The sequence below is a fragment of the Eubalaena glacialis genome, chromosome 3 (assembly GCF_028564815.1).
Source record: "Eubalaena glacialis isolate mEubGla1 chromosome 3, mEubGla1.1.hap2.+ XY, whole genome shotgun sequence".
NCBI classification, from domain to species: domain Eukaryota; kingdom Metazoa; phylum Chordata; class Mammalia; order Artiodactyla; family Balaenidae; genus Eubalaena; species Eubalaena glacialis.
The window spans coordinates 156795375-156813857 of record NC_083718.1 but is presented as its reverse complement, the minus strand read 5'-3'; the positions used below and the strand labels follow the sequence as shown (position 1 = coordinate 156813857).

General features: G+C 47.2%; 1 protein-coding gene across 1 annotated transcript; it reads right to left on the bottom strand.

Annotated features, from left to right (window-relative positions):
* Window positions 1-40: 40 nt before the first annotated feature.
* On the bottom strand, window positions 41-18293 carry LRRC41 (leucine rich repeat containing 41). Its single transcript, XM_061184269.1, has 10 exons — window positions 18058-18293; window positions 14430-14516; window positions 12801-12871; window positions 5538-6684; window positions 2410-2670; window positions 1704-1868; window positions 1513-1611; window positions 841-963; window positions 541-616; window positions 41-425 (listed from the first exon to the last, which is right to left on the bottom strand). The coding sequence occupies exons 1-10, from the start codon at window positions 18254-18256 to the stop codon at window positions 206-208; spliced, it is 2448 nt and encodes an 815-aa protein (XP_061040252.1). The 5' UTR covers window positions 18257-18293; the 3' UTR covers window positions 41-205.
* Window positions 18294-18483: the final 190 nt, after the last annotated feature.

The following is an 18483-nucleotide window of genomic DNA, read 5'->3' as shown; positions in this document are numbered from 1 at the left end:
CAAAGGCTCTAAACCCAGTTGTGGGAATGCCTTTGCTGGGCCCCATCAAGGCCTCCAAGACCTCAGTGCAAGGGAAAAAGGAAAAAAGAGAAAAAAGGTGACAGAAAGAGAAAGATAGAATTGGTGGTTGGGAGTTCTGGGCAGCCCATGCCTCAGCCCCTGCAAGCTGATGGTACTGAGCATGGGCCTGTGAGGCATGGGCCCATCACATGGTGCTGACATAATCTGCGAAGGCTTGGGATGAGTCCCACGAGTCGCTAACCACATGGCAGGTGGCCCGGAGCCGTCGGATGGCTTCCCTGGCTGTGACTGCATCCTGGTCCAGCCAGTTCTGGAAGAGGCGCAGGTGACCAAAGGCCCCACGGCCCCAGCGCTCCAGCCGCTTGGCAAACTCCAGAAGCCCATCTGGCTTGATGCAGTTGGAACTGGTAGGGGTGAGAAGGATTAGACACCCAGGAGTCAACTAATCCCTGGTCTGTGTCCCTGCAGCTCCATCCCTTGTCGTTGCCCTCCCCTCACCTTCCCCACGCCCACATGTACCTGATATCCAGCTGACACAGAGAGGAGGATGAATCTTCTGAGAATACATCTGCCAGGGCCAGTAGGCCAGCATTCCCTGGGGAGAAGGGGAGAAATACTCATCACCTCTACCCAAGAACAGGGAACAAGGGTATCCCAACCCAGTTCTGGCTGGGGAGAAGCCCAGACTCCTAAAGCCCCAGCACAACTATATCCCAACCCCCGTCTTCCCAGTGGAGAGGTGTATGCCTTCACCCACTGAGTTTATAGGTCAAAGGACTGGCTCCTTCCCCCTCTCCCTCCTCAGGGCCCTGCCCCCACCCAGGCGGTTCCCCGGCAGCCGGAGGCCCTTCAGTGTGGAGTTGCCCTTCATAGCAGCAACCATCTCAGGCAGAAATTGGGCCGGGCGCTTCTCAAACAGACGGCAGAAGGAGAAGGTAATCTCTGTCAAGAGAAAGTGGAATAAGTTCTGATGGCAGCATGAGAACTGGTGCTGCCCCTCCGGCCCCAGGGCCTTAGCAAGGGGTAAGAACATTTTACATAGAGTCCCAGAAAGAGAAAATAATTTGTCCAAAACCCCAAGCAAGGCTGCAACTAAGTCAGTATTCAAACCAGAGATTGAGCCTACAGGGGAGGCTCTCTGCACAGACGGTTCTCCATACACTTCCTTCTATGCAGGGGTGGGCATTAGCTACAAGTCTATGAGGGGGCGCCTGGCAGCACATTTATCCCTTCCCACCACCATCATTTGTCAGCCACTGGAAGGTAAGAAAAATTTTTAGGTGAGGCACTCTCCAAGTGAGTAATTTCCCATGTTTAGTATAGGAAGAGTTGAGTAGGGGACCCTTTAGAAAGAAGGTGATGCAGGTTCTGTGATCATTTTATAGTTGACATAAGGCCAAGAAAAGAACAATGGCTTGCTCACTCAGTGAGACTGTGGCAGATCTGCAGTGAGGACCCACAAATGCCCCAGGCTCTGGATGAAGAACTTACCTTGAAGAGTCAGATTCTGTAGCAAAAACAGCACCTCACTCTGACAGTCAGCCAGATTCATGTCGTGGAAGCTCAGCCTCTTCAGAGCTAGGTTGTACTCTGGATCAGGAAAGTTCATGGATCTTAGTGTTCTCAAACAACAATGCAAAGTCCCCTTCTTTTCTCCCTTTACCATTCTAACTGGGTCCTACCTTTGAGCGTCTGCAACACAAGCCCAAAATCTTGGGGAGAGGCAAAGGTGGCACTATCCAGGGACAGCTGCTGCAGAGAACCTGAGGCCTTCAGTACAGAGCACAGCAGTGGGGCTGGCTGGGCTCCCCGTGGAAATCCCATCTCCAGCTGTTCCAGGCAGTTTTCTGGATATGGTAGGGAGAGAAGATTACAGCTGGCCTTTGCTACTTCACTCCCATTGCAGGTCCCATCCTGTCCTTAAAGGATTCACTGAAAAATCATTTATTCATCTACTTGTCCTTGAGTGCCTACTATATGCAAGGCAGTATGCTAATATTCGACTTAGTCCTTGTCCTTAACGGTGCTTTTAATCCAAGAAGACAACTAATCAGACACGAATAGAGTATGCAGAATGGTGGGATATGAGACATGCGGGAACTAAGGGAACATACAGCATGGGGACCCAATCTAGTCTAACGGTCAGGTCTGTTCTTGGTTCAGACCCCTTTCTGGAGACAGATCTGCCATAGTCACTCCCTACGGGGCTAGTGTTGGTCTGGGATTTATCCAACCCATGGTTATCTTTAAGAACAGGCTCTAAAGGCAACAAATTACAGATAAGCCAGGAATGTGTGGTGACAGGCCTGGATTAGAGATCTTTTGCGTCCCCACACAAATACACCTGCACACTTCTGTGGAGATAGACACACGCGCATAGTACTTCACCTGGTATCTCCTCATCCCCAATTATGTGGCTAGGGGGCCCTGCATTCCCTGGTACTGCAGGGTTGTCCCTCTGGCTAGGGTGGTCGACACGAATAGAGAGGACCCGCAAGAGGGGCAGGGCTCGCACAATGGCACGTGTCAGCTCCAGGATGGGCAGTGGTGAGAACAGGTCACTGAGATGCAGGGCACGGAGGCGGCATCCAGCCTGGCTTGACAGGGCCCGCAGGCTATCTAGCAGGCGGAAGATATTAGAGCCCAGGCCTATGGCAGGAAAGAGATTGGGTCAGTCATGTGGGAGTATCAGTAGGGATAATATTCAGAGACAACTCCAAATATTTCTGTTGATAACTACCAAATCTGAGCTTTGGATCAGATTATTTTAAATCATTCTCAACTATTCATCCGTTGTCTTGCTTTTTCCTCAGGTAACCAGCTTACTGATGTCTCCTCTACTGGGCCATGCCCTCAAACATCAGTCAGGGCAGAGTCACAAAACAGAAGATAGGATGTGGTGGGACAGCATGTGGCTGCTAGCTGAATGATGGGCCCAGACAGCAGCAGAGATCTCTGGACTTTTCCTATAGGTCATGGGGAACATCTGAAAACTAAGCAGGAGAGTGACAGTGATCCAATAGGGAATACTTTTAAATTCATTGGGTGGGAATAGGGCAGAAAACATCCCACAGAAGGGAGTAGGATCCAGAAAGGTTAGGGCAGTTGCTTAATGCCACAGAGCAAATAATTCCTTGGAAGCCACACCTTTATCTCTCCTTGGACTAAGCAGGCTCCTTTTGATTCATTCATTCAACTAAACCTTACCCATGGTAAGCACCTGGTAAGCATGTTTTTTTGCTAGATAGTCATGAGCAGCAGATCTTGTTCCTGCCTATACAGCCTGATAACAAAAGCATATCATGGGAACTGGGGAAGTAGAATGCTGTGGAAGTAAAAGGATGGGTACTTAACACCCAGTTTAGCTTTCATCAGTAAAGACTCTCTCTGGCTGAGTCCTAAAGAACATAAAAGAGACAGGCTAAAAGGAGGAGGAGTGACTGGCAGAGTGAACTTGGCATATATCAAGACCTGAAGGAGAAAGAGTGGCAGGTTCCAAGAACAGAAATACTCAATGTGGCTGGTGTGTAAAGTATAAGGGAGGGAAGTGTTGACGATTCAACTATAGAGGTAAGCAGGGTAGGAACATGAATGGCCCTCTAAGTAAAACAGACATACAGTGACAACAAGCCATTGAATTTTTAGTTGATTGACAGATTTGCACTTTTGAAAATGCTTGGGTTGTGGTGTAAAAAATTAGTTGTATGGTGTGTGTGGAGTCAGGAGGAACTGCTGAAATGATGAATCCAGGTGAGAGGTAATGGTAGTCTGAATTAAGGATGTGGAGATAAATAAATGAATCTGAGAGACTGTACAACCTGGTAACCAAATATATGTGGAGTAAGAGAATCCAGGTTTCTTTTGAGCAACTGAATCATCTGTGATGTCATTGAGAACAGAAGGAAGGTCTGTTTAGAAGGAAGAAGATGCATTCAGGTTGGGGAGTGTGGTTTATGAATCCTGTGATATCTAGTTGTTGGATAAATAGGTCTGGAGTTTAGGAGGAAGATCTGGGCTAATGTCATAAAATGGGGGTGTCTTCAGCATAGTTGGTCTTTGAAACCAAGTCCAGGAAGCATGTGTAAAGTAGGTGAGCTTTGAGGATCTCTGAACATTAAGAGAGAAGTAATGTCCAGAAAGGGAGGAGAAAAAAAATCAGAAAATTTTGACATAGTAGAAATGAGACTATTTCATGAAGAAGACAATACTTAATAGCAGATGATGCCGAGAATTAATTTAAGATGAGGACTGAAAGGTATATATTGGACTTAGCAACAAGGATGACCTTGGTCACCTCGAGGTCCTCAATGCAGTAGATGGGGTGTAAGCAAGGCTGGAGTGGCTGTGAGAGAAGAGGGCACAGATGACTCTTAAGGTTGTCTCTGAAGGGCATGAAAGAATAGGACAGTAGTTAATAAATGGAATAGATGGAGGTGGTGGTGGTAGTTTTTGGTGGATACCTGATTGAGAGAAGAGAGGCAGCATTAAGTGGTTTATAAGTATGAGTTCTGGAGCCAGGTTACCTGGCTTTGAATTCTAGCTCTACAATTTACTAACTTATCCTGGGCAAGTCACTTGACCTCAGAATTGTAAGGATTAAATTAGTTAAAGAATATTTAAAATATGCCAGATGCATAGTAGGCAGTATATAAAAGTTAGCTCTTATTAAGGCATTTGAAAAATGTGCTTTCCTCAGGCGGTAAGAGGGTATGTATCCAGAGCACAGGCAGAAGTTAGCCTTAGATAGGGCAGCCATTTCTCCCATTGTGATGGAGGAAGAAAGGAAGAGTGCAGGTGTAGGAGTTTATAGGTTGGTTAACAATAAGTTGAAGGAGTTATGTGTGATGGCTTCTATTTTCTCTGTAAAGTAGGTGGTCATCTGCTGAAAGGAAAAGTAGGGTTTGAAGTGGTAGGGTAGGAATGGAGCTGATGTTGCAAACAGGGTTCATATGAGGTTGATGACCATGAATGTATATAGTAGCACCAATCTGCAGTTGTGTGACTTTCTCTAGCAGTGTTCAGCAACCTAGGCAGATTGCTGGATTTAGCCAGAACTGAAATTTGGCTAGCTGGGCACAACCAGATAGGAAAGAACTGAGGGCTGTTTTGCAGGTTGCTGGTCTGATTTTTTTTAAAAAAGGTGTCCCACACCTTTTTGTATAGCTGCTTTGATATGACTACTGAGATCCAACCTCAGCCCTGGTTGGCCCTGTATACACTATATTCTCCCACCTGTCCTTGGTTTGCCTACCATATCTAAGGTAGACTCATTCTTCAGATTCTCACTGTCCCTCAGGAACCCCTGCTTCCAACTAGATCAAGCCTGTAGACCTTGTGTTCATCTTCTCGAGCACCGACAGTCTGCCACTATTTCATGTGTGTGCCTTCTGCCTCCCGTGAGGTGGGTAGGGCCACATCTCCAGCTTCCTGATCATACCCCCTATTCCCCTCCACAGGGTTGGGCACACAGCTGGTGCTGCTGGGAGACCCAACCCCTGCCCCTCCAGGGCACTCACCATTATAGGAGAGTGTGAGGCTCTCCAGAGACACCCAGGAGCTCAGCAGGTGGCACAGTGTCAGAGCCGCCTCTGTGGAGAGTGGAACTGTGAAGAGCTCCAAGGTGGAAATGCTGCGGAATCTTTGGGAGGCCTCCAGTGCTGGAAGCCCCAGGCAACTGGGATCTGATCCATCCAATGCTCCACAAGCCACTTCCCCGATCTCCATCTCTTCCCCATCCTCTTTCTCACCCGCCACAATGAAAACAAAGTCATATAGGTCTTCAGATTCAGCACCAGACCCCTGACGGGTGCGAGCACCCTTCTTCCCTGCAGCTCGCTTAAAACGCTTTAGGGGCTTAGGCTGTGGGGCTGAGCTAGCTGGAGCCCGTTTAGATGAGGATGTGGAAGAAGAGGAAGCAGAGGCAGAGGAGGTGGTGGCTGGAGCAGAGGGTGGGCGTTTGGTGCCAGGAGCCTCATGGGAAGTGGCTGGAGGGAGCGGCTCCCTCTTAGGGTCTGTCCCGCCTGCTGTCAGGCTCTCCTGTGTGCTCCGGCGTGTTACCCGAGCGGCAGGTGCAGCTCTGGCCGTCTGCTTGGCTTCACTCTTCCGCCGGGAGGCCATCAGGGCTGCAGCACATCGCTCAGCAGCATCCCGGCGAGGCCGGCGTGAGCCCAGCAGGAGGGACCCTTCATCTCGGGATGGGGCCCGGCCTCGGGAGGCCTCTCCACAGAGGCGGCAGGGTGGGCCACCAGGGCCTGGCTGCCAGAAGCCAGCACTCATGGTGAGGATAAGAATGAAAAGGGCTGACTCAGGTACAGGCCAGGAGTACAGCGACACCTGGCTGACAGCCCCATGGTGAATAAGCTGATGCAACAGCTGCCGAAGTGACTGCTGAGCAGCCACATCAGAGAACAGCAGGTGGCGGAACTTGAGGGTGTGCAGGGAACTGGCCAGGGTCTCCAGAACCCTGCGGTTGGGCTCAGCCACCAGCTCAGTTGCACCCTGCAGCATGTTGCAGATGGTGAGCTGCCGGACATGGCGGGAGCTATGCAGGAGAGGTGAGAAGCGCTGGTCACAAAGACGCCTGTCAGAAGACACATCAATGGTCCCACGTAGAACATGGGAAAAAAAGGCCTCCATAAACTTGGCTCGCCAACAGGTCACACTCTGAAAGCAGAGAACATTCCAGACAGCTGTGATACTAAGTGCTACCCATGGAACCCAGTTTCCTTCCTTCCAATAGCTAGCTGTTTACTGAGCCAGGTAATGTTCTAAATAATGTATGCAAATTCATTTAATCCTCACATCTTTGAGGTATATATTACTATTAGATCCATTTTACAGGTAAGAAAACCAAGGCACAAATGTTATTGCCTGTGGTTACACAGTTAAGGGGCAGGATTAGGATCTGAACCCAGGAGGGAATTCCCTGGTGATCCAGTGGTTAGGACTCTGAGCTCTCACTTCTGAGGGCCCAGGTTCAATCCCTGGTCGGGGAACTAAGATCCCACAAGCTGCACGGCGTAGCCAAAAAAAAAAAAAAGATTTGAACCCAGGAAATTTGGTTCCAGAGACTACTGCTATAGTGCCTCCCAAGTGAAACACTCAACCCTGTAAGTTCTTCCACACTTGTTTTTAGAACCTGATCCTAACTTTCCATTCTTGACACTACCACCTTTGTTCAGACCCTTATCACCTAACACCTGGCTACTTCATTAGCTTCCTGATTCCTCTGCTTGTTCCCCTTCCCAAACTTTTGCACAAGTCCACTGGGTTCATCTTTGTATTAAAAAACAAAACTCTCTGATTACATTATTCTCCTTTAAAACCCCTAATGTCTCCCCACTGCTTAGGGGATCAGTGCTGCAGCACATTTGAAGTTCCTCAGGCTGGCAGGGAAAGCTGTCCACAATATAGCCTCTGCCTACCTGAGAAGCTTTATCTGCCACATCTTGCTCATGAATGCTTTGCTCTGGCGAAACTGGTCACCTCACTGACCCAAACGTGCCTTCTTTTTCCTTTCCTACCTCTGCCAGAAATGCTCTCCATTGCCAGATCAAGTAGACTTCATGAAAGGACCTACCAACATTTTGCTCTTTGAGGCTGTTCGTCTCATTGACTGTCTGCCCCACTTTCTACCCCTCCCCCTACCTCTCTTGTTGGAACTCTGATACTGACTACTCAGGTCTTAGACGTTGGTAGATATGTCTCATGGTGTTGAGTCTCTGCCTGTATACACATCTCATCCCAACCAGATTAGAAATTCCTGGAGAGGAGGCAGCAAGTCTTAGTTTTCTCCAAGGCAATACTTTGCTTTGATGGGTATGAGATTTCATCAGGCTATTCTGATACATTTAGAAGAACTGAACACAAGTGATTTTTAAGCTTTGATATACATCAGAATTTACTGTGGAGCTTTTTCCCAAAATTCATATACCGTGTACCCAGACTTGGTGATTATGTTACATCTGAGGTAAGGTCCAGGCATCTTTATTTTTTAAACCTTCCCTGGATGATTCTGATGTATATATCAGAGATTAGGAATTACTGCTACCTACCCCAAAAGGACACATTGAGACAAATATTGATATTTCTCTAAGTCCCCATTCTCTCCTAAGGTGCATAGAAAGTCTGATGACTTTGATAAAAGTGCCAGCTCTGCCACTATACTCCGGACCTCTTTAAACCTCTTTCTTCATCTGTAAAATGTGGATAATATCACCTGCTTCACCGGTTTGTTGTGAAGATCAAATGAGACAGTGCAAGTTTAAAGCACCTTGTAAACTGTAAAATACAAAATGTAACTTCTGTTGTTAATGATAATAATTACCCCACATGGGAAGTGTGAAATGGGCTGGATGGAGGCAGAGCCTGTTAAGCAGGGTGCTTATTCAGCCTGAAGGTAGTGGGGCCTGAGGTTCCCAAAGGCTAAAAATAAGATACTTCCTTTGGTATCTACCCTGCCTCCGTGCATTCCCTCATACCAGATTGACCCTCAGTTTATATGAGGTTCTTGGCAGGAAGTGGGCCCCTATTCTCAGGCAAAAGTGTCATTCCCTTTGCCCTAGCTATTCCCCAAGACCCTGCTGTGGTAATAATTAGGAACGACTTCATGTTTAAGCTAACTGCATAGCAGCAACAAGTGAGAAAGGCCCCTCTAGCAGCAGTGTGGGGGCCTGAGGGCAGCAGGAAAAAATACCTGGCAACCAAATCTCTACTCAGCCTTAAGTGGAAGCAAAGAGGGTATTCCTGAATCCTTTAATCCTGCCTCATTCTAGCACTTTTTTCACACATTTGCTGGCCCACACAGCCTTGAAAAATACTTGCAGGTATCCCTAGCAAGGCTTCAACTTCACAAGTGAAATAGATGGTTACCATGAGATCTGGGCCTAAAATATGGACAAAGATGTGAACATGAACCAAGATATTGTGGCTGTTTCCAACTATAAGGCATGTGGAATATGAACTTTAGATAACTAAATACTTGGGTTTTTCAGACATTTTATTGGTTTACAAAGACAATAGGAGAGAATATTTGAAATTGGAACACCCCAGACCTGTGATAACCACAGTGAAAGCAGCATGACATAGTGATTAAGAGCATGCACTCCAGAGGCAGACTGCCTCAACTTGAATCTCAGGTCTGCCATTCATGAACTGTCACCTTAGGTAAGTCACTTTTCCTCGTTCTGCCTCAGTTTCATCATCTGTAAACTGAGGAAGATAACTATACCTACATGACAGAGTTGTTGTGAAAATTAAATGAGTATGTAAAATTAGTTGACGACTATTGCGATGGCTTCTTTCTCATGAATTAATGCATAAGCAGATATCAATTCACTGCATTTTATTCCATTACCACCTTATAGAAGATTCTATGCTAAAACTTAAAAGCTGAAAAATACCTGAGAGATCTAGTCCAAGCCACTCATTTTGTGGACTCGTACACTATAGTTCAGACAATGCAAAGTGATTTAAATACTTTCTTTTGGGGGAGAGTAGGGGAAATGAGGCGCCACCAAAGAGGTGACATGACATTTGCTTACCAACACAATTAGTCCTTGGCCCATCCACAACGGGCTGGCAGCTCAGGTACTCGTAGGGAAGGAAGAAATGTGTACAAACTAGGGAGAGCTAAATATTTTCTTGTACTAAACTGTTAGAGCCTGCAAATGCTCATAAACTATATATCGTCCACTGTTTTTCTGATAACAGAAATATTGTTTGTGGAACTATAAGGAAGCAAATCAAAAATCATGTGTAAACCAACTTTTTGGAGTGTATATGTATATGTGATGAGCTATAAGTATTTGTGTTTTTAACACAGACAATTCTGAACAGTTTCAAATGCTGGGCTTTTTTTTTAAACATTACATATCACCACATCATTAAACATTTTTACCACCACGTATTTAAATATTTTTAGAATGACTTTATTAATACTTTGAAAATATGGATGTACTATATTTAATAATTTCTATATTATTGAATACTTAAATTGTTTCTAGCTTTTTATATTAAATTTGCTGTAATGAACATCTGGAAATAAATCTTCATGAGTATCTCAATTTTATATACCATAAGATATATACTTCTTAAAATTTCTAGTTGAAGAATTTGAATATTTTAAAGACTCTTGACAATTATCACCAGATTGCCCACCAAGAAAGTTGTAACATTTCTGCTCCCACCAACAGCATATTAAAATGCAAGTCCTACCCATCCCTGGAATTATCTTTTAAAACAAAACCAAATTAAAACAAGACTTCACTAATTTAAGAGGTATAATTTTACTTTCCCATTTTTTTAATTATTAATGAGATTGAACATTTTTTACTTTATTGGAGATTTTTGTATATTTTGAAACTTGTCCAAATCTATATTCATTTTATTCTACTGTTCGCCTCTGTCTTATCTTCTGTATCCTTTTATTTTGCAAATATTGTTGCAAACATTCTTTTATGTACCTTTTAAATTGTATTTATAGTGGTTTTTTTTTTACATACCTTTTAAATTGTATTTATAGTGTTGGCATTTTATGTGGCCAGATGTGGCCATATTTTCTTTTTTGGTCCTGCCTATTTACTAGCACTCTCCACCCTGAGATTAGATAACCAGTCACCTTTATTCTTTTTTAAAATTGTTTTGTGCTTTTACTTTTTACAATGTAATCTTTAATCTATATAGAAATTGAGTATACTGTAAAGTGAGGCACTAACTTTATTTTTTCCAAATGGTTAACCAGTTACTAGAGAATCATTGACTGAATAATCCTTCATTTCCCCATTGCTTTGTCTCCAGAATATCTATTTTATTCTGCAGATCTCTTAATAAACATATACACTAGTACTACACAGTTTGAAATACTATTGCTCTATGAGCAATCAGGTGCTCTGTCTATCTTGCTCACCACTGTATACCTAGAACCTAGCGTAGTGCCTGGAACTGAATAGTCACTCAATAACTGTTTGAATTATGAATGAAGTGAAGGTTACTGTTATGCAAAAGTGGGAAGTGGAAGCAGACACCCTCTGGAATGGATATGCTCCAAGTCAGGACTTGTGTGTAGGTGACTGTTAGGCCACCAGGCCTGGGGCATCCTATATATTCTGAAATACTCTGAGACAAGGAAACAGATAACAAATAGACATTCCTTCCCAGGAAGCTTGAGATAATGGTGGAAAAAGCTTTCTCAAAGAGAAAGATATTACAGTCTCCATCACCTGCTAGTCAACCATGCTACTTGGGAGACACTGTGACAAAGTGAATCTCATGTTTCTTTAAAGGTTGCAGGAAGCTGTTGCCGTTTCTCAACATTCTTGTGTCCACTTCTCTTCCTCATGAGGCCTAACTCCTGTACATAATGCCTGATAATTTCATTGGGCCTCAATGTCATTATGCTGAGCTCCAGGGGTTGCATCTAGATCTGGAAGTGGAAATGGAGCTGAATGTTACTGAACCCAGTATATCCCCACAAAATAAATCTCCAATTTCTGATAAGAGCGTGTTCTCTTGTCATTTGGCCTCATTCACTATATAAAGCCCAGTTCAAATACTACTTCCTAGGAAAGACTTTCTTACTCCCTTTTCCTTCAACCTCCTCGCTACACTCGATCATACCACTTGCCCTACCATACATGATGTATTTGTTTGCAGATTTCCCCACTAAACTGATAGTTCCTCAAGATTAGGGATTGTGTCTATACCTCTAATATTCAGCATAAGACGTGGTACGTGGTAAGTTTGAGTAAATGTTTATTGAACTCAATCTGTCCTGTCACCTAATTATGGAGCAGCAAAAGGAATTCTGTTTAAATGAGAGCTCCAGTGAGTTATATATGAACCAATGAATAATAGAATCTTATTATTCTAAGGGCTAAGAGGACCCCTAAAAGTCATCTTGTCCAGTATCTCCAACAATGCCAAACTACTTCTATTGATACAGTACCCTTGTGTCAGGTGGTTATCCAGACTCTATTAAACACTTAGTGATGGGAAGCTTATTACCTCTGGAATTAGCTTGTTTCATCACCAATAACCTTAGAGTTTAAAAATTCTACAGTTTAGCAAAAATTTATCCTCCTTTAGCTTCCACCCAGAACAAGTCTGTTAATCCCTCTTTCAAATATTTCAAGACAGTTCATGTTCCCCAAGTCTTCTCTTTCTCAGGAAAAACATCTCCAGTCTTCCAAATGTGACTCACATGATGTGGCTTTGACTTCTTTCTCCATACTCCAGGGATAGCCTGACCACTGAAGAGTCAAGCAGGTCTATCATCCCCCTTGTCTTTCAGTCTACATTATAGTTACATTAGTTCACACAGCTCAGGATACAGTCATTATATGAGTGGCTTCAGCACAATGTAGACTAAACCCTCTTAATCTTTTTTATACTAGCTGCTGCTAAGCCAGACCCCTCCACCCACTACCCTGAGGTCATGCAATTAGAATTTTTAGACTCAAGTGGAGAGTTGGTTTATTCTGCTAAATTTCGTCGTTAGGTTTGACCATTGCTCCAGCCCTGTCAAGACCTGAATCCAGGTTCTGCCATCCATTGTGATCACTACCTTTCCCTGTTTTGTGTCACCTGCAAACATGGTGAACAAGCAAGTCAGTGACAAATGTCAAATGAAAAGAACTTTGTGACAAGCCATCAGAGACCTCTTCCCAAATTCATTCCATGCCTGCCCCTGCACTTTACCAGTACCCAGCTTGTGTTTGTGTGCTATTCCTGCTTTCACTGTGCAAAGTCAGGCCAGAGTTCTACCTGGTGCCTTAACTTACTTCCAAACTGGAAGGCCTTGTCTTCATCAGCTCATCCCATAGTCGGCGCCAAATGGCCTGAGTGGAGAGGCCTGTAGAGAGAAATATCACATTTACTTGGCTGCCCCTTGGTCTCCATGAGTGAAGTACATCAGCCTTTTAATGTCCTTTTCTAGGTTCACAGGAGCAACACGGCAGAGTGGTAAAGAGCACTGGCTCTAACGACAGACTGCCTGGCTTTAAATATCAGCAAACCATAGTCTAGCAGTGTAACCCTGGGCAAGTTACTTAATTTTTCTGTACCTCAGTTTCCTTATCTATAAAATGTAGTTAATAATAGCAATTTCACAGAGTTGTTGAAAATATTAAATGAGTTTCTCCAGGTAAAGTGCCTAAGACAGTGCTTGGAACAGGGTTAGTTAGATGAATGTTAGCTGTTAACAGATGTGTCCAATGAGGGGTTTGGGAGGCAGCTTGAAAAATTAGAAAAACTAAGATTCAAAAGATCTGGCTTCGGGACTTCCCTGGTGCTCCAGTGGTAAAGAATCCTCCTTACAATGCAAGGGACCCAGGTTCGATCCCTGTTCAGGGAACTAAGGTCCCACATGCCGTGGGGCAACTAAGCCCACGTGCCACAACTACTGAGCTCGCGCGCCTCAACTAGAGGGCCCACGTGCTGCAAACTACAGAGCCCACGCACTCTGGAACCTGCACGCCACAACTATGGAGCCCATGCGCCCTGGAGCCTGCATGCCACAACTAGAGAAGAGAAAACCCACACGCCACAACTAGAGAGAAGCCCGGGCACCGCAATGAAAGATTCTACGTGCCTCAACGAAAATCCCGCGTGCTGCAACTAAGACTCAATGCAGCCAAAAATAAATAAAATAAATAAAAAATGAATTAAAAAAAAAAACATTGTAACTGAAGCTTATTTAAAAAAAAAAAGATCTGGGGCTTCCCTGGTGGCACAGTGGTTAAGAATCCGCCTGCCAATGCAGGGGACACAGGGTTCGAGCCCTGGTCTGGGAAGATCCCACATGGTGCAGAGCAATTAAGTCCGTGTGCCACAACTACTGAGTCTACGCTCTAGAGCCCACGAGCCACAACTACTGAGCCTGTGAGCTACAACTACTGAAGCCCATGTGCCTAGAGCCCGTGCTCTGTAACAAGAGAAGCCACTGCAATGAGAAGCCCGCGCACCGCAACTAGAGAAAGCCCGTGTGCAGCAACGAAGACCCAATGCAGCCAAAAATAAATAAATTAATTTAAAAAAATAACTTAAAAAAAAAAAGATCTGTGTTCAGGAATTCCCTGGCTGTCCAGTGGTTAGGACTTGGTGTTTTCACTGCCGGGGCCTGGGTTCAATCCCTGGTCGGGGAACTAAGATCCCACAAAAGATCTGGGTTCTATTTGGCTTTGCTATTAATTGCTGTGTGCCTTTGGTTTCTTTTTTATTAGTATAATAGGGATCACATACTTGTTTTGTGTTTCACAGGACATTGAGAAATCAGATAAGAAAATAGGTGTGAGGGTACTTTTTGAAAAGCATGAAGTTCTATGCAGGTATCAGGTGTAATATTTACCTGAAGAACATCATGGTGCCTTGCTTACAATCAGTGACTGAAAAAAAGACAGAAAAACACTCACCTTTCTTGAGGGCAGTTTCCTCAATCCTCTCCAAGTAATATATATTGAGCAGAGGTAAGATGCTTTGAAGTATTGGGCCTGGGAGGGCTACAAAAACCAAACATAAAATTTACTTTTTTCTCCCAGAGTTGCAAGCATTATTTATCCTACTGGAAAGGAAAACAGAAGGGCAGACTTCTCACTTGACAAAGTGGAACTTATAGAAGCTAACCTAAGTTTAATTCAAACTCTGGTCCACTTATCTTCAGCCACTTAGTTGGCAGCTGGAATTTCAGGGGCATGCATGTCTTCAAGGGTGAGATAATCCCACAAAGCAAGCTGATAGGCTCATTTAGGAGCTGGCAGTTCACTTCTGCCCAAGTCTAATGGACCATTCCGCATTTAAAAGGTTCTTTTGAATATGTGTGATTAAAAAAAAAGTCCTTCATAATCTGGGCCCTACTAACTTCTCCAGCTCCCTGCTTTGCCTCCTACACTTCAGCCATACTAAACTACTTCTTTCAGTTACCTAACTCCCTGCTTTCTGCCTGTGCCTTTGTCATGCTGTTCTCTCCACTGGGAATGTTCTTGCCATTTTCAGCATATCAATTACTCATCTTTCACGTATCACATGCCCTTTATTAAGCCTTTCCTGAATTCCCTTCCCACTCTTCCAAACTGGCCACTTCCATCCTTTGGGCTCCCACTATACCCTGAACTAGCACTTTCCTATGAAGAATAGAAATAATTAGGCTCTATACTCTTAATTCAATATATCTTAAAAACAAAACTTGCTCTTGCTAACTTCCCTAGATCTGAGAGGCATTACAGTATTGTGGCTAAATGGTTTAGTCTCTAGATTGGACAAAACTGGGTGAAATCCTGATTGTACCACTTAATTACGAATTCATGGACAAATTAATGTCTTTGAGCCTCAGTTTCCTCAATTTTAAAATTGAGATAATAATAACTACCTCTTAAGATTATTATTCTTATCCTGTCAAAAGCATCTCTGTCCTGCCAAGAACAAGTCTTAAGATCTTGATACTTGAGAAAATTCTTTCAAAACTTACATTCCAGGATCTCCTTTTATCTTTACTTATGCAATAACTGAGTCTAGATATCCAAGAGCCTAGTACAATTCTTTCTACATAGTAGGTACTCAGTGTACCTGTTGAAGAAAAGCATTAATTCCCTATGCTATTATACTAATGTAGTCACTCTACTGCATTCAAGATAAAGTCCAAGTTCCATATCCCGGCATTCAAGGTATAACATACCTATTCTATTCCTCATTATATCCTTTCCTGCTGCCTTTACTCATTTTCCCCTCCTCTCTCTCTACACAAAGAAATGCTAGTGCACTACTTCCAGGAAGGCTTTCCTGGCTGTTAGCCCACACTGAGACCTTCCTCCAAAATAGCATTGCTTAGCAGGCCTCTTACTTGGCCCTTCTAAGAGACCTAGCTTGATTCTGTGTGACTGTCCACCTGGGCTAGGCCCATAGGAGCTCTTCCTCCTCTGTCCATAATGCTCCCCTGTTTAGCCATCCCCTCTCACAGCTACAGGGATTCTCATCCCGTTATTCACAAACTCCTCTGTACCTTTCTCCATTCTTCTTAAGCCAGGCTCTTCCTTGCTTCTTTCCAGCCCACATCTTCAATGCTTCCCCTTCCCAACTTCGGGCCTCCACCCCCAGTCCTCTGTCCTCGTAGCCAGGTTTAGCATTCTGGAAGGTCCAGGCTGACACAGCCAGATCCACTGTACCTTCTTCCACATTCCCCAGGATTTTTCTGAGCCTCCTGCACAGATCCACTGAGACTTTTCTCCCATTGCCCATGAGTCAGCCTGACCCTACTCTTTTTAGCTGTTGGTCCAGGGCCTCCACAATCCCCTCCCCCTCACTAGGCCTGAGGACTTCTAACAGTCTGCCCCCCGCAGACAAGGCACTTGGGCCTATTCAGGATCGGTCCCCACCACCACCACCACCACCACCAAGAGCCTTCCTCCATCCCTGGACCTCCTTAACCACTCCACAGCTTTGGGGCTCATTCCTGGAGGCCCAACCCCCCAAACGCCAGAGCCTTTTCTCCACATCGGCCTCCTCACGCGTGTAACCCAAACCCCCCATCCCAGGACATCAAGCCCCCACTCCTGACCTTACACGGGCCTTCCTCCTCGCAAAGACACCACCACCACCATTCCTGAGGCCTACTCTAGACACCCCCCCCACCCCGGAGGCCCAGGGCCTCCTCTCCTGCCACCCCCTCCCCCTCCCCGGGCCCTCGGCCTGGCCTGCCATCTCCTCACCCAACTTCAGCCCTGGCCTCCGGGCCCCACCCCCTCACACCAGCAGTCAGTCAGGCCCAAGGCCTCCCTCCGCCCCGTGCGGCCAGGCCTACCCCCAGAGCTCTCACTTTCTTCTCTTTCACTCTCACCGTCGGTGCCCAGGTCGCCCACCCGCGCTTTCCTCCTCAGCTGCCAGACTGCGACCAGTGGTACCCACCCCACGGCCCGGCCTCCTCGTGCCAATCCGCCTGCAGACCTCCCTCCTCCGTTACTCGGCCCATCCCGCCGCCGTACTCCCAGGCACCCCAGCCGGGCTAGTCGGTTCACCCTCCCAGGCCCTCATCCCAGCGCCCTAGGCCGCCCGCCTCTGCTCCTCAGCCTGGGCGCCCTCAACCCAGGCCGGGCCTGGCGGTCTCGGCCGCTCTCAGGCCCGGGCCTCCTTTCACTCCACTCGGACCCAGGCCTCCTAGCGGCGCCGCGCCCCCTCCCAGTTCGGGATCCCCGGGCCGTCGCCCCGCCTGGGGCCTCCGTGGCCCTTCCCGCCTGTCCGTCATTCGCGCCTCCGTCGATTGCTGATCCTCTCCCGGCCTCCCTTCACCCGCTCTCTGGCCCTTCCTCGCCGCTCCGGCCAATCCGAGCGGCCTCCGGCGCTCCGTGCCCTGCCCGTCAGTCCGTCGCTCAGTCAGTTTGGCATCCGAGGCCCTGGCCGTCTGTTGGCTCCCTCCAGCCCCGGGCCGTCAGACAGGCCTCGGCGCCCCGAGCCTTTCGGCCTCTCCGGCAGCCCCATCACCTCGCTCTCCAGTCCAGTCCACTGGCTGCCCTCGCCCAGCGGCTTGGCCTCCGGAGTCTCGGCCCCCGCGGTCTGTCAGGCAGACGCCGGAGGCCCCGCGCCGTCAGTCTGGTTAGGTGGCCCCGGGCCTGGCCTCCTGGCCTCCGTCCGGGCCTCGCAACCTCGGCCCCCGCCCCCAAGCAGACGGGCCATCCCTGACCGTCCGTTCGACATCCGAGACTCCGCAGCCCGGCCCAGCCCGAGTGTCACTTCGGTGCCCACAGCCCGGCTAGTCAGTCCTGCCTCTGTTGCCCGGCCCGCTTCGCCCCAGACCGGGCCTCCTGGCCTCGCCCCCCTCGCCCCCCGCGCCCCCCGGCCAGGCCGCGGTGCGGGTCCACCTGCCGGTTTGGTCTCCGCCTTTACTGTACCCAGTCCTGTCAGTCACGGAATTCATGCTCCAACCCAACGGTCTGGCTTCCAGTGCCCCGGGCTGGGCCTTGCTCCAGGCCTCCCGGCCTCGCCCCCCGCGCCCCCCGGCCGCTGGGCCGTCTCCGCTCGTTGCCAGAGGTAGCCCCTCACCCCGCGACTTACCCCACACCCCGCTTTCCAGAACCCCCATATGGGCGCTCACCGCCCGCCCGCACAGCTCGAACAGGGCGGGGGGAGCGCTGGGGCCCGAGGCCGAGCTCTTCGCTGGCGCCGCCTCCCGGGACGTGGCCTCCATGGTCGTTGCCGCCGCTACCTCACAGAACCAGCAACTCCGGGCGCGCCAGGCCTCGGGCGCCGCCATCTTGGGGAGGTGCGCGAGCCCGAGAGTAGCATTCGCGGGCCACCATCTTGAAAAGGTCAGCAGTTAGGACAGTTCCATCAGCGATGTGGGGAAGACTGGGAATTGAGCTAAAGGAACATCGAATACTTCTGCATACTTTCCAAGTCTCTTAGAAGCCAATATTTCAAGTAAATTCCAAGGGTCAATATGTTTGGGTCTGGCGTGACTAAGGGGATAATTCCTTCGCA